Below are 14,721 nucleotides of genomic sequence, written 5' to 3'. Positions count from 1 at the left end.
ATCTTCAATTGTGTGTCTATAGCTACTAAAAAAATAGTACATTTATAAATAACAGTTCAATGATGTATGGAATCGTTATTTAATAATTTATGAATTAGATGCATATTCAGACATCTATTATAATTTGTAAATCAATTAAGTGCAGCCATTTTAATCTTAATTCATATTTTATTACTATTATGGTTTATGACATTCCTTTGGCTAAAATACAGGCTTAGCCTATGCATAATTTAGAGAACTGTAGTGTAATTTGATATTTACTCTGTCTTGTTCAACTATTTATCTAAAAATACAAAAATACATGGATTAACATTAAATACTTAATTTATTATTTTACATTAGATCATCAAACATATCTTATATATTCAGCAGAAATCAAATGTCAGCTGTGATAAGTTCTTAGAGGGTCAGTGAGAATCTTCAATTGTGCTTTTTTAGTCTAGAACATTTTTTTAAAGGTCTTAGTTTAATAATTACAGTTAAATAATGCTCACCAGTCGATCTGTTCAATGTGAACATTTTATTTCTCTTCATTATCTCACAGAGGACACACGCCCATTGTTTTGTTTACGCGCTGAGAACCAGGAAGTATTTAATTCAAGAGAAATGAAACTTCGCCTCTACAAAGTGATTCAGCCTCTCTAATAGATCAACACCTCTGTTCTTTGTGACAAAGGCTTTAAAAAATCATATTGAGTTGCATTTCTGTCGAGGTAAGGACTTCATAAGATCCAATGATTATGACTTTATCATGTTGTCTGCTTTTAAAAAGAAATCGCGTGCAAACATGTATTTGTGTACAGAGTTTCTAATCCTGGAAGTTATTAGGCGCGATGAAACAATTTTTTGCTTTGTAGTGTTGCTTAACAATTATTTTTGTATTTTGAGTGAGTTGAGCGAGTTATTGAAATACTCGATTGCAGACATCAAAACTATACTTTTTACGAATTCAAGGATTGGTTAAAAAAATATATTCTGGATACAAGTTAAACTCTATTGACAGCATAGATAAAGCAGCATTTACAGCCTGCAGTTGATCAGCAGAGAACAGACTTTATTTCCTCTCAGTTAAAAAAATGTAAACATTGTGATTAGGCTTCTCTCAAACTTTTTTATTTTAGTTATACTCGGACTTTGTAAAATCTTGTCAGTTTGTAAAATACTTTCACTTAAGTAAAAGACAAAAAGACAAATAACTGTTTTTTCTTGGCTAGACAGCCCTTTTTACAGAAGCTGATTATCTGCTCATCTTAAACACTGCAGAGAAATGTCTGAATCTGCAGCGAGTCAGTATGTGGATCAGTTCAGCTGTCCAGTGTGTTTGGATCCTCTGAAGGAGCCGGTGACGATTCCCTGTGGACACAGTTACTGTATGAGCTGTATTACTGACTGCTGGGGCCAGAAGGAGCAGGGGCCGCCGTACCGCTGTCCCCAATGCAGAGAGAGCTTCAGTCAGAGACCTCTACTGAAGAAGAACACTCTGATAGCTGAGATGATGGAGACGCTGCAGAAGACGACGTCTCTACAAACGGCTGCTGTGGAGTGTGATGTTTGCACTACAGAGAAGAACAGAGCTGTAAAGTCCTGTCTGCAGTGCTTGGCCTCCTTCTGTCAAACTCACCTGCAGCCTCACTATCAATCTCCTGCGTTTATGAAGCACAAACTAGTCGAAGCTTCCAGACACATTCAGGAGAACATCTGTCTCAGTCATGGGAAACTACTGGAGATTTACTGTCAGGATGATCATCAGTGTATTTGTTACTTGTGTATGGTTGACGGTCATAAAAACCACAACATGGTGTCTGTGGATTCAGAATGGATTAGTAAAAAGGTAATAAATGCTTAATTTCAGATAGAATATATTAATTTGATATTTAATCATTACAAGATGAGATTGGTAAGGTGTATATTTCTACTTTAATTTTTTTTATATTGATTTTCTTTTTTTGTGATCATCTTCAGAAAGAGTTGAAGGAGTTAAAGGTGTCGTGTCAGAAGCTGATCCAGGAGCGAGAGAGAGGTCAGCGGGAACTCAGTGAAGCTGTGAAGTCTTTTAAAGTGAGTATCAGAAGATGACAGTGATGTTTACAGTGCTTGTTAAAACATGCAATATGAAGAAAGTAAAATATATGTGTGTGTAGAAAGAGAGAGATCCATTGTGTGAATACAAAATTTTCTAATTATTGCCTATAATACACGTTTGCAAATAATGGAAACATTGGTCTTATGAATGCAGTATTTAGGCTGTTGTTCCTGTCCGACAGAGTTCAGCGCTAGAGAGCATGGAGGACATTGAGAAGGTCTTCACTGAGCTCATCTGCTCTCTGGAGAAGAAACGCTCTGAGATTAAAGAGCAGATCAGAGCTCAGGAGAAGACTGAGATAGATCGAGCAGAGGAACTTCACAAACATCTGGATCAAGAGCTGACAGAACTCAGAAAAACACAAGCAGAGATTGACAAACTTCTCATTACTGATGATCAGATTCATGGTCTAAAGGTAATGATGCAAAAATTGTTTATAATCTAAAATAATTAAACACTATTGTGCCGTGATTGTTTGTGTAAAATATATGTCAGAATATAAAACAATGTCAGAATTATTATTCTCATTTCAGAGCTGTCAGTCTGTGTGTGTTTTACCCACATTTGAAGACGTTCCCAGCTTAACTCCACACACTCATCTGTCTTTTAAAGACATTTCTATCTCAGCTTTTAAGGAGGTTTTGGAGGACGTCTATCAACAGCAAACAGCCAGAATATCTCGAGAAGGTCTGAATAATTTTCCTTGAGAAATAAAATGTCATCATTACTTTGTGTGATTACACCTCATATTTATTTTACAGTTGAGTTTCTTCTCATGTTTTCAGTGTCAAATGTTCATGTTGCACAGACTCCAGAACCAAAGACTCCAAACACATTTTGTCAATGCAAGTTGAGCTGTTTCTTCACAAATACTGTACATAATAATTTATAGATATAAGTGAAAAAAAATACAAAGTGACATATTTTGGTTATAATAATAATACTGTTCATAACTCCATGTTTGTGTTAATTCCTTTTCAGATTTCTGTCAACTGCAACTGGATCCAAACACAGCACACAGAAACCTCATCTTGTCAGAAGAGAACAGAAAAGCGACACATTCAGTTGAAGAGCAGCAGTATCCTGATCACCCAGAGCGATTTGATTGCTATATTTATGTCTTGTGTCGAGAGGGTTTGTGCGGTCGCTGTTACTGGGAGGTCGAGTGCAGTGGGGAAGACTGGTCTGTAGCGGTTTGTTACAAAGGAATTGGACGTAAAGTAAAAAAGGTAGAATGTAGACTTGGTGGCAACATACAATCATGGAGATTGTCACTTGACTTCCAGAAAGTCTATTTCAGACATGATAATAAGCGAGTCTCAATCCCCGGTGTCTGCTCCTCTAGAATAGGAGTGTATCTGGATCACAGAGCAGGAACTCTGTCCTTCTACAGCGTCTCTGACACAATGACTCTCCTTCACAAAGTCCAGACCACTTTCACCGAACCCTTATACCCTGCGTTTTATTCTGGAGCAGGTTCTTCTGTCAGGATAATAGAGCAGAATTAAAACGTGAAATTAAACAATACATTAAAATCTACATGACTGTATTTGATAGAATTAAAAAAAAAACAGAACACTTAAAGCCCTTATGTATAATGGATTCTGAAGGTATTCATAATTAATGTTATAATGCATTTTCATAAATAATTGTAACCAAAATTAGAATGCATTATAATACTTGCAGATTCTGAAATTGGTTGTTTGCTGTTTCAATATATTATACTTTCTAGGTGTAATGTGTGTTTAATAAATAGATAAGTATTATAATATATAAAAACTGTAGTTACAATTGTTAATGAAATTATACTATGCATTACAATGCATAATTACTTTATTAAAAATACTTTTATAATGCATTATACATTTAAGACTAGAGAAAATGGAAAAATTGGAAGAGAGGGATACTCTGAGAAAACAAAGAAAATTAACATTTGAACTCTTTCTATATTACCAACCCCATTCCAGACATGATCACACTTGAGTTGATCATCTCCCAATTTACTTCACCCACCCATACCTGAATTCACCCCAAGATATATATGGTTTAATATAAACAATTATCATACAGTATTATACATTTTTGGTATCATTTGAAAATGTCTCAGGGTGACTGGTACAAAGGTCTTCTTCCCGAAGAAGTAAACCAAAATGGTAATGTGTGGAGAGTCTAAAGATGTGGTTTTGACCCCATGTAAACCAACTTCTGTCCCCAGTGAGCCTGGGATGGTGATTAATATGAATTCCCGCTGTGAACTCATGTTTACATTTGAAAAGAGGTTTCTGCCTTGGTCTGAGTATTTAGGGAGATGCTGAAGAGGGTTCAGGGCGTGATTTGTGATGAGATCGGCCCATAATGATGAGAGTCTTCCAGACACTTAGCGTTGTTATGTCTCTGTTTCTTGAGTCAGGTGATTTCTACAGTCATCTTTTACTCTTTATCTCTGAGCATTTGATGTTATTGTATTGATTATGTTTGAACTGATTATGATATTGGCATGATACATTTACCTGAGGTAAATTGTGACATTTGAATTTGTTCTGAATTACTCAGAAATTATTTAGTTTAGTAGATAACGTTGTATTCATTGTTAAAAACACATAGCACCTTTAAGTGTACTTGCAATGTTTCTTTAAAAAAGTCATCTTTGTTGTCTGTTTGATGTATATAATTAATTATGTAATCTGCAATAATAAAATAAAGAAAAAATTAAAAGAAATTGTTAATTTGTGTTGATAGCAGTTTGATTAATTTCAAAGTGGAAATGTTGCTGTTTTACAAAACATTGTCTTAAGAATCTGTGATTATATAACTGTTATGATATTCCTTCAGTTAAATATACCGGCTTGTGCATCAGAGAACAGATGCATTTCTTTGACTCATTTTCATTTTAGTTTTTTCTGTCATTATTCAATTATTTAACTAAATTGTCAAAACGCATAGATTTAGTATTTTACATTAATCATCAAAAATGATATAATATTTTACATATTTATTAGGAATCAAATTTCAGCTGTGATCAGTTGAGCCTAAAAGCTTTTTACTCGGTCATTATCCCAGTAGTGGACGATATAAACTCATGATCTCTGATATATTGTGTGCAAGTCTAGAGCTAAAAAATAAAAAATGAAAATGTGTAAGTCTATTAATTTCAATAATAGTAAAAAATATGGGGAAAATAAACATTTTATTTCTCTTTCTCTCATCATCTCACCCAGAACACACGCCTATTTTGTTTAGCGCTACGTGCTAAAAAAAAACCAGGAAGTATTTGAATTCAAGAGACAGAAACGAAACTTAGGCTACTTCTCCACAAGTAATTCAACCTCTATTAACACCGCTGTTGCTGTTCTTCGTGTCAAAGCTGTAAACCAAATCATTTTTGAGTTGTATTTCTGTCGAGGTAAGGACTTCATTAGATCCGATTCCAAATATTATGACTTTATCATGTTGAGAGAAATCGCGTGCAATAATGTCTGCGTGTCTGTACGTACAGAGTTCCCTTGTAACGGTCCTGGTGAAACGACATTTTGCTTTGTACTTCTTGCGATTATTTATTAAACGATTATTTTTTGATTTTGTTTTCTATTGAAAACGTTAGTAGGCTACTATTGAATTGAAATACTCGATTACATAGGCCTACCTCTATACTTTTAAAACTCTTTACAATTTCAAAATCCTTTTAAAATACATAATATTTCTGTGGTGTTCATGACTAAAAAAAGACTATTGTAGATAAATGCACAGCCTGCAGTTGATCAGAATAGAACAGCTTTCTTTCTGTTTTCTATTTTGTAGATGTTTGTTGTAACTAATAATTCAATATACTTTAGTAAACCATATGGTTAAACTGTGGTTATACAACCAATTTGTGGTACATGGCAAAACTAGACTTAGACTAAAACAATTCAGATGACTAAAATATGACTAAAACTCAATCAATTAACTAAATAATTAGGCATCTCTCAGATGGTGTTTTGCTAAGATACTTGGACTGTGTACAATTTTGACAGTATCAATTCTTTCACTCAAGTATTTGACAAATAATGTTGCTTGGCAGAACACAGGACAGAGACTCAGAATCTGCTCATCTTTGAACACCGCAGAGAAATGTCTGAATCTGCAGCGAGTCAGTATGTGGATCAGTTCAGCTGTCCAGTGTGTTTGGATCCTCTGAAGGAGCCGGTGACGATTCCCTGTGGACACAGTTACTGTATGAGCTGTATTACTGACTGCTGGGGCCAGAAGGAGCAGGGGCCGCCGTACCGCTGTCCCCAATGCAGAGAGAGCTTCAGTCAGAGACCTCTACTGAAGAAGAACACTCTGATAGCTGAGATGATGGAGACGCTGCAGAAGTCGACGTCTCTACAAACGGCTGCTGTGGAGTGTGATGTTTGCACTACAGAGAAGAACAGAGCTGTAAAGTCCTGTCTGCAGTGCTTGGCCTCCTTCTGTCACACTCACCTGCAGTCTCACTATCAATCTCCTGCGTTTTTGAAGCACAAACTAGTCGAAGCTTCCAGACACATTCAGGAGAACATCTGTCTCAGTCATGGGAAACTACTGGAGATTTACTGTCAGGATGATCGTCAGTGTATCTGTTACTTGTGTATGATTGACCATCATAACGGACACCGTGTGGTTTCGCTGGAATCTGAATGGACGAATCAAAAGGTAAATGCTTATGTTCATCTGTAATCTATAATTTTATGTTTCACATCCCCTTCTCTAACAATTATACAGATGACATTCAATTTTAATTTTTAAAAACAGAAGTGTGCATTTTTGTGGAATTAGTCCCTGAATGTTGCCACTTGCAGTTCAATCTTTCTTTTACCTATTAACTTTTGTTTGTTAACATCCTCAGAAAGAGTTGAAGGAGTTAAAGGTGTCGTGTCAGAAGCTGATCCAGGAGCGAGAGAGAGGTCAGCAGGAACTCAGTGAAGCTGTCAATCTTCTTAAAGTGAGTATCAGTATGAGGACCAGACGACTGGTCCAATCACAAATACAACAGATGTATTAAATAGGCAACATTTTCATTTTAATCTTGCCATTTTTATTAGATTAAAAGTATAATCACTTTGGATTTGAACAAGATCTATGACAATTGAATTGGTCACATGTATTTTTTTTTTTAAGCTGTTGCTCCATGATCAGATCTTTGTGTCTCCGCCAGAGTTCAGCGCTAGAGAGCATGGAGGACATTGAGAAGGTCTTCACTGAGCTCATCTGCTCTCTGGAGAAGAAACGCTCTGAGATTAAAGAGCAGATCAGAGCTCAGGAGAAGACTGAGATAGATCGAGCAGAGGAACTTCACAAACATCTGGATCAAGAGCTGACAGAACTCAGAAAAACACAAGCAGAGATTGACAAACTCCTGATTAATGATAATCAGCTCCATGGTCTGAAGGTAATGATGCAATCATGTTAAGAAACGTCCATAAAATACAGCACTATTGTGCCGTGCTTGTTTTGGAAAAAATCTGTTTTGCTTCTTAAAGTTTTTATTATTATTCTCATTTCAGAGCTGTCAGTCTGTGTGTGTTTTACCTTCATATGAAGATGTTCCCAGCTTCACTCAACACACTCATCTGTCTTTTAAAGACATTTCAATCTCAGCGTTTAAGGAGGTTTTGGAGGACGTCTGTCAACAACAATCAGCCAGAATATCCAGAGAAGGTGTTTTTAAAAAAAAATATATAATAATAAAATAAGGTGACTCATTCAAATGTTTGGATTTCTATAAAAAAACCCATTTGATTGTGTTTCTTAACCTTTTAGTGTCAAATGTCCATTTCTCAGAGTTTCCAGAACCTGAAACCCCAAATGGATTTTTGCAGTGTAAGTTGAGTTTTATTTTTATAGATTGTTCTCTCACACAACTGTAAAATGATAGTTAAAGGTTGTCTAAGCGATCCTGGGTGTTGACGTTCGGAATATTTTCAAACAAATCGGAGGCTAGCTAGACCCTCCCTCATCCGCATCTCATCTCCTCCCCCTTCCGTGCTTCCTGAAATAATTGTGAACGTGCATTTCGCTGACTGCATAGTTCTAGCTAATTATATCCTTGTGTGGGTTTGGCGAACATAAGCGTCAATTTAGAAGAAAAAAAACAATTTAACGTTACCCACCTGTCCAGCAAAAACAGAGCAACCTGAATGTCGGACTGGAAGCCCTTCTGCCGCCGGAGTTCTCGCTATCGTTCAAAAGCTTTGCTACCGATGTAAATTCGGAACTTCGCACGTTCTTTATCCGACTCCTTCTTTTTAATTTGTTCTTTAGAACGACGTCTCTTTGGTCGTGTATCGGCCATTTTTCAAACTTCCCTCTGATGCTTCTCTCTCCTTCACACACACACCCCCTTCATGTGCACGCGCACTAACCCCCCAGACCCACCCTCAAATACTTCTTGCCAGTGATTGGCTGGAACACTGTTTGTTAGGTTTCGTGGTCCGGGTACATGATTGTTTTTGTTGCCGTTTGTGGAGCCTGTGGTGTCTACAGAGACCGCGTTTTTTTACAGTGTGTTTAGGGGACAGGCAGCTAGCCGATAGTGAGGAGACGTTTGATGTATGTGACAAAAAATGTTTTGGCCCCACATCACTTAGACAACCTTTAATTATACTCATTAACCATCTCTATAGCTGTCATTTATTAAAAATAATAAATGTATCTGCTCACTGTTAGAAATAACTATTAAAATGTGACATTGTGAAGGGGTGGATGGCAGGACTTTATTTGAATATCTATTTGTCCCTCTGTCCTCATCAGATTTCTGTCAACTCCAACTGGATCCAAACACAGCACACAATACCCTCATCTTGTCAGAAGAGAACAGAAAAGCATCAGATTCAGTTGAAAAGCAGCAGTATCCTGATCACCCAGAGCGATTTGATTGGTATTGTAATGTCCTGTGTCGAGAGGGTTTGTGCGGTCGCTGTTGCTGGGAGGTCGAGTGCAGTGGGAACGACTGGTCTGTAGCAGTTTGTTACAAAGGAATTGGTCGTAAAGGAAAGGGTGAAGACTGCAGACTGGGGTTTAATAGCAAGTCCTGGAGGCTGACCCACTGTAACCAGAATTTTTATGTCAGACATCATCATAAGCAAGTCCCAATCCCTGCTGTCTGCTCCTCTAGAATAGGAGTGTATCTGGATCACAGAGCAGGAACTCTCTCGTTCTACAGCGTCTCTGACGCAATGACTCTCCTTCACAGATTCCAGACCACTTTCACCGAACCCTTATACCCTGCGTTTGGGGTTGGTACAGGTTCATCTGTCAGGATCATAGAGAAAAGAAGTATTTAGATCAGTAATTAAATGCTTACAAAATGTTCGAAATTGTTTATGTAAAGTTATAGATGTACTCAAAGCATTTATGGTTTTCTGAACGTTCCTGTCAACTCTTCACTATCCTGTACAACAAAAGTTAAGGCGATTGCAGTTCATTATTAAAGCCACAAGGTGTCGCCTTTTGTCCTATTGCGTTCTATTTTTTAAGACCTATACGCTTTTATAATTAGCCAATCCTAATTGTCATTATTAGATAATTGCAAACTTGTTATACAAAGTCACAGCATTAAAGTTCTGTCAAGAAAAATGGCTTTTAGAGCTGTCAAAGTACTCACATTATTGTTTTAGATTAAACATGTTTAACAGCATTAGTAAATGTACCTAATTTAACACTGGCTGAGTCATCCCCTGTGATATTTTGAGTAATCTCCAAAGTCTGTTTTTTTTGTTTTTGTTTTTTTGTTTTTTGTGTGAATTGTTTAATTTTGGGGAATAGTGTTAAAGTATCTCAGAAATAAAGTGCATCTCTGCCCCATGTGTTTACATGAGTAACTGATAGTGAGGTCCAAGTGAAATGTCAAACTCAGCATGTCAAGCATTGCTACACAAATAAAAGTTCTTTGCATATTCTTTTTCTGTGTACTGCAGTATTAACTTTTCCAAGTTATCTTTTAACTATTACTAAAACATCTGCATCTGAAAAGCTTAGTGTGATACAATAGCTTTCAGACAGACAAAACGTACGTTCCTCAAATCTCTTCGTTTTGGTGGCATTGTCAGAATAAACATTTCCATTAGGTGGCAGCAATGCACTAAATGGTTTTCGAGTTTGCCATTCAAATCCAAAAGAACAAGAGAATGCGCATGCGCAGAGAAAAGCTCGAGCGATGATGCGATTGTAGAAGTATAAAACCCATTATGAGCTCTGGTTTATTAATAATTAGAGTGTAATGTGTTGGCACCGCAGAGAGTTCTTCAGAGACTAGTGAGTGTATATTTATGTGTGATAAAGAAGATTTGGTTTTATGGTTTAGTGTTATTTGAAAGTTTATTTTCTAATGTAAGAATAGATTTTTGTGTTGAGTTGATGTTTGTGTTAACGTTACACTGTACTGCAAATTAAATGTAGAATTAGATGTAGCCATACATTTTGATCAGCTTCTATCCAATCTATATAAATAAACATTCTCTATTAAAAAAATCATTTTATTTTCAATTCACCTGTAACGTTAACAACTTGTTTCTTAGTAAAGCTTTCTGAGAACAGGTCATTCATTGCACGCTAGATTACTTATTGTCGTAAAAATGCGTCTTCTTAATGGATACATTTAAATATCTGTTTTCTGTGTCAGGTTTCTAATTTTAATTCAATAAGGTGTGCCGTTTCATGCTTACAAAAGCCCTGGTTACCTAAGCAACCTTCCTATATAGCTTTATACATATATACGTATATATACGTATATATATATATATATATATATATATATATATATTATTATTATTAAATAATAACTGTATTATTAATTTTCTGTATTATTTTTTCTTTTTTTGTTGTCAGATCTGGTGCCCCTCCCAAAACATCACTAATAAAAACTGGGAATTTTCCCATCATCAAAAACAAGAGAAGAGATACTCCAGATGTTAAAGCTGAGTTCGTTGTGACTGTTAAAGATGGCGTTTGTTGAAGTAGAGATTGAGGACACGAGTGACTCAGAACTATCCAGAATCGATCATGAAGATACAGAGGAACAAACAGGTTGGTGTCCATTTTTGAAGGCAACAAAACAGATGTTGTGTCAGTGAAATAAGCAGCAAGTGAATGGCAAATGATACCGAAAATCAGGAATACACAACATATCACCCACCATATCAGTATATTTTAATGTTGTTGTGAATTAATCAGAACAGAAATGTGAATTTGTTATCTTTAATAATAACAGAAACAGTTTGACATTAATGGGGGTGTTCAGCTTTAAGAGATTTCTACCAATAATGCATCAGTGTATATGAAGAAAAAAAGAGAAAGAGATTGATTTCATGTGCGAGCGCTGTATCTAATGATTCAAGTTCAGAAACTTCAGTAAACAGTTCAGTTTATTCAATTCAAGTCGTCAGTGGTCATTATTGCTGGTCAAGGAAGAAAATACACGACAAATGTTATTGTTATCGGCCTGAAAATAACATTTGGTCGATATATTTAATCTGATAAATAATGGATTATTTCCTTCAACTGAGACACTTCAGGTGTGCACTGTTCACCATGATAGTTAGGAATTGTTTGAAATATGATTGGAATCGATTTGAAAAGGAAAATACAGTTAATACAACATATGCAGCACAAGTCTGTCATATAGGCTATATACAGTACAAGTGTAATGTGAACAATATAATTGTGTGCTTGGAAAGTGGATTTAATGGCGAGGTTCTCAAAAATGATACAAAAATTTGGATTTAGATTTATCGCCCAATTTATCTGTTATCTGTTATAAGAAATGTTTCATATTGGTGCATCCCTACAGAATTGATCATATCTTTCTATAGCATTTCTCATCCATGATTTAATTGCATTGACAAGAGAATGACAGAACGAACCTTTGGCACATCAATATAACTGATAGACCTGATACGGACATATCTACTAAATCAGGGTTCACCTAAACTTAATATGTTTATTTTAGATGGGATGGAAGTGAAAGAGCAAAGACGAGAACTAAATAAAGCAGAGGAGGAACATTGTAACTTGAAAAAGCTGCACACCTGCTCTCGGTGTGGAAAGACTTTCAGACATAAATCATCTCTCAGGAATCATCTCTCCGTTCACTCAGAAAAAAAGCCCTTGGACTGTGATCAGTGCGGTAAATATTTTAGCTCATTGCCGCATCTCAACAAACACCTAAAAATTCATTCAGGCGAGAGGCCGTACTCGTGTACCGTCTGTGGAAGGAGTTTTTCACGGCTGGACAGTTGTACACAGCACCAGAAAATACATGATGAAGTGAGAGACCATGTTTGCTCCAAGTGTGGGAAGAGCTTTACTACAGCTGGCCAGTTGAAACAACACCAAATCATTCATACTGGAGAAAGACCTTACAAGTGCTCATACTGTGACAAGAGTTTCACTCAATCTGGAAACCTGAAATCCCACGAGCGAGTTCACACCGGAGAGAAGCCGTACCACTGCACTCAGTGTGAGAAGAGTTTCAAAGACGCAACCGGTCTCAAAAATCATCTGCACCTTCACTCTGGAGAAATGCCATTTAACTGTGAGCATTGTGGGAAAGATTTTAATTCGTCATCAAATTTTAAAAACCACCTGAAAGTCCATACGAACGAGAGGCCTTATGTGTGTTCTTTCTGTGGAAAGAGTTTTTCACTGCAGGAAAGTTGTAAACTGCATGAGAAAATACACACGGGTGTGAGAGATCAAGTGTGTTGTGTGTGTGGGAAGAGCTTCGTTACGCCTGGACAACTGAAACGCCACCAGATCATTCACACTGGAGAAAGACCTTTCAAGTGCTCATCGTGTGACAAGTGTTTCTCTCTGTCTGCACACCTGAAATCACACGAGCGGCTTCATACTGGAGAGAAGCCGTACCACTGCACTCAGTGTGGACAGAGGTTTAGACATTCAAACTCGCTAGCAAATCATATGAAAAAGCATTTTCACAGTGAGCAAAATTCATCCATCCAGTTAGTTAGTTTGTAGCGCTTTATCGGATTCGGCATGAGTAAATATTGTACATTTGTATTGCCGAAGTAATTGCATAAAATTTAAACGGTGCACAATTAGAATAGTGCAAAGAAAGAAAACTGATGAATATAAAGTAGCAGTAGTCACCATGAAATCAAAATGTATACAATTCTTATATTTATGGAATATTGCAGTATTTATTATTGCTTATTTATTCGTGCACATCATTATTATTATTTTTTTTTTTAGGGATAATTCACCCAAATATTTTAATCATTTATTATCACTAAACATTTGATGGGCCCCATTGTATTTTTCATCAACTGTTTGGTTACCCATATTCTTCAAAATATCTTCTCTTGTGTTCAGCATTCTTTCACACAGGGTTGAAACGACTTGAGGGCGAGTAAATGATCATTTTTGGGTGAACTATCACTTTAAATTCATGTCATGTGTTATAATCTTGAATCAAAATAAATTGCCCTTCGTCTTGCAGTGACATCTCTTCTCTGATGAGGTATGCATGCACTGATGTCACTTTCCTGCAGGAACACGCCTCCTGAGTGGCAAAAGAGCTGCTGCGTGACTGGATTTAATAGGGGAAACTGTGAAAACACGAGTAAAAACAAACGATTGTCAGTTTAACCCTAAAACCATATTCTGGACAAATGTGGGCAAAATAGTTTTGATTTATTTTTAACAAATACTTCCCTTGATCTGAGCGGTACAAGACTTGGCCGCTTGGCTAAGTTTGCCTCTTGAACACACACACATTTTTTTGGGACTCAATTCTACAATGTTAACTGGGTGAAAAAAACAACTCCTTAATCTTGTATTTGGGTCAAAAATGGGCACCCATAGAAATGAATGGGAAAAACTGTAATTTAAAACATTCTAAAATGAGACAAAATAACACGCACACATTTTCTGTAAAATGCCACAAGATGTGTAGAGATGTTTTTTCTGTTATGTTGGGGAGCAGCAAACGTATTAAATCACTTTAATCTTACATTTATGTGTTTTTATTGTTCTGATTGTAAGCCACCTCACCTGTCAGTTTGAAACGATTCTCTCAATTTGAGTTATTGACTTTGTTTAGACTGATCTATAGATTTCTCTGCAACATAAACGTTGTCTATAGTCTCTGTATGATGGCAAAAAATAAAATGATTGCATTGACATCTCTGATTATGTGTGATTTTAAGTAATGTGTTTGTCCATTATCGTGTTTTAAGAGACAGTAATAGATTTAGTTTCACAAATCATGATTCTTTAGTTTGTCTCAGCCTGTTGACACAGTGCATTGTGCTTAATATAATGTGCCAATTTACAGAAGATCTACAGATGTCATAATGAAACTAGAGAACTACTGGAATGAAAGAAGAGGCTTTTCAGCAGTTTTGTTTCTGACAGACTATTGACAAGAATGAAATCAGCCTTTCAGTCTGCATGTGAGAGATCAGAGCTTCACATTAACCAGCTCCAGGGTTGAATAAGCTTCAGCTTCAATGTAGAATCAGCTTTTGCAAACGCACACTGATCAGCACTTCTGCTAACACACACAAGTGCATGAAAAGACCGGCGAATCAGTTTCTGTACTTACTGTAGTATTAACAGTAAATTATGCATGCATGCATATATGAAACTAATCTTTACAC

At 36.3% G+C, this 14,721-nt stretch overlaps 2 protein-coding genes and 1 pseudogene across 5 annotated transcripts in view; all 3 read left to right on the top strand.

The window, feature by feature from the left end:
- Positions 1-4,708, top strand: part of LOC120483576 (E3 ubiquitin/ISG15 ligase TRIM25-like) — a 28,749-nt pseudogene extending 24,041 nt beyond the window's left edge. Inside the window, exons 2-7 of the transcript XR_016146903.1 lie at positions 1,215-1,831; positions 1,963-2,058; positions 2,265-2,498; positions 2,617-2,770; positions 2,869-2,928; positions 3,065-4,708. The product of XR_016146903.1 is annotated as an E3 ubiquitin/ISG15 ligase TRIM25-like (transcript). The remainder of the gene's footprint in view (positions 1-1,214; positions 1,832-1,962; positions 2,059-2,264; positions 2,499-2,616; positions 2,771-2,868; positions 2,929-3,064) is intronic.
- Positions 4,709-5,353: 645 nt separating this feature from the next.
- LOC120483572 (E3 ubiquitin/ISG15 ligase TRIM25) lies at positions 5,354-10,002 on the top strand. Of its 3 annotated transcripts, none has more exons than XM_039678698.2 (7): positions 5,354-5,486; positions 6,190-6,757; positions 6,951-7,046; positions 7,260-7,493; positions 7,609-7,762; positions 7,865-7,924; positions 8,855-10,002. In XM_039678698.2, the coding sequence occupies exons 2-7, from the start codon at positions 6,194-6,196 to the stop codon at positions 9,385-9,387; spliced, it is 1,641 nt and encodes a 546-aa protein (XP_039534632.2). In that variant the 5' UTR covers positions 5,354-5,486; positions 6,190-6,193; the 3' UTR covers positions 9,388-10,002. The 3 variants fall into 3 exon arrangements, with proteins under 3 accessions (XP_039534632.2, XP_039534634.2, XP_039534626.2); XM_039678700.2 differs by having other exon boundaries at positions 5,360-5,486; positions 6,144-6,757; positions 7,886-7,924; XM_039678692.2 differs by having other exon boundaries at positions 5,360-5,486; positions 6,144-6,757.
- A 97-nt stretch (positions 10,003-10,099) lies between these two features.
- Positions 10,100-14,244, top strand: LOC120483582 (uncharacterized). Its single transcript, XM_039678713.2, has 3 exons — positions 10,100-10,357; positions 10,931-11,128; positions 12,051-14,244. The coding sequence occupies exons 2-3, from the start codon at positions 11,044-11,046 to the stop codon at positions 13,076-13,078; spliced, it is 1,113 nt and encodes a 370-aa protein (XP_039534647.2). The 5' UTR covers positions 10,100-10,357; positions 10,931-11,043; the 3' UTR covers positions 13,079-14,244.
- The last annotated feature ends 477 nt before the right edge of the window (positions 14,245-14,721 follow it).

Source organism: Pimephales promelas, chromosome 16 (genome assembly GCF_988280905.1).
Source record: "Pimephales promelas chromosome 16, fPimPro1.hap1.1, whole genome shotgun sequence".
Classification (NCBI taxonomy): Eukaryota; Metazoa; Chordata; class Actinopteri; order Cypriniformes; family Leuciscidae; genus Pimephales; species Pimephales promelas.
This window is presented reverse-complemented; position numbering and strand designations above follow the sequence as displayed.

Coding starts and splice junctions, on each gene's coding strand:
- LOC120483572 (XM_039678698.2), top strand. CDS start 6,194: ATGTCTGAATCTGCAGCGAGTCAGTATGTGGATCAGTTCAGCTGTCCA. Junction 7,494..7,608: donor ATCAGCTCCATGGTCTGAAG/GTAATGATGCAA, acceptor TTCTCATTTCAG/AGCTGTCAGTCTGTGTGTGT. Junction 7,763..7,864: donor AGCCAGAATATCCAGAGAAG/GTGTTTTTAAAA, acceptor TTAACCTTTTAG/TGTCAAATGTCCATTTCTCA.
- LOC120483582 (XM_039678713.2), top strand. CDS start 11,044: ATGGCGTTTGTTGAAGTAGAGATTGAGGACACGAGTGACTCAGAACTA. Junction 11,129..12,050: donor AGATACAGAGGAACAAACAG/GTTGGTGTCCAT, acceptor TGTTTATTTTAG/ATGGGATGGAAGTGAAAGAG.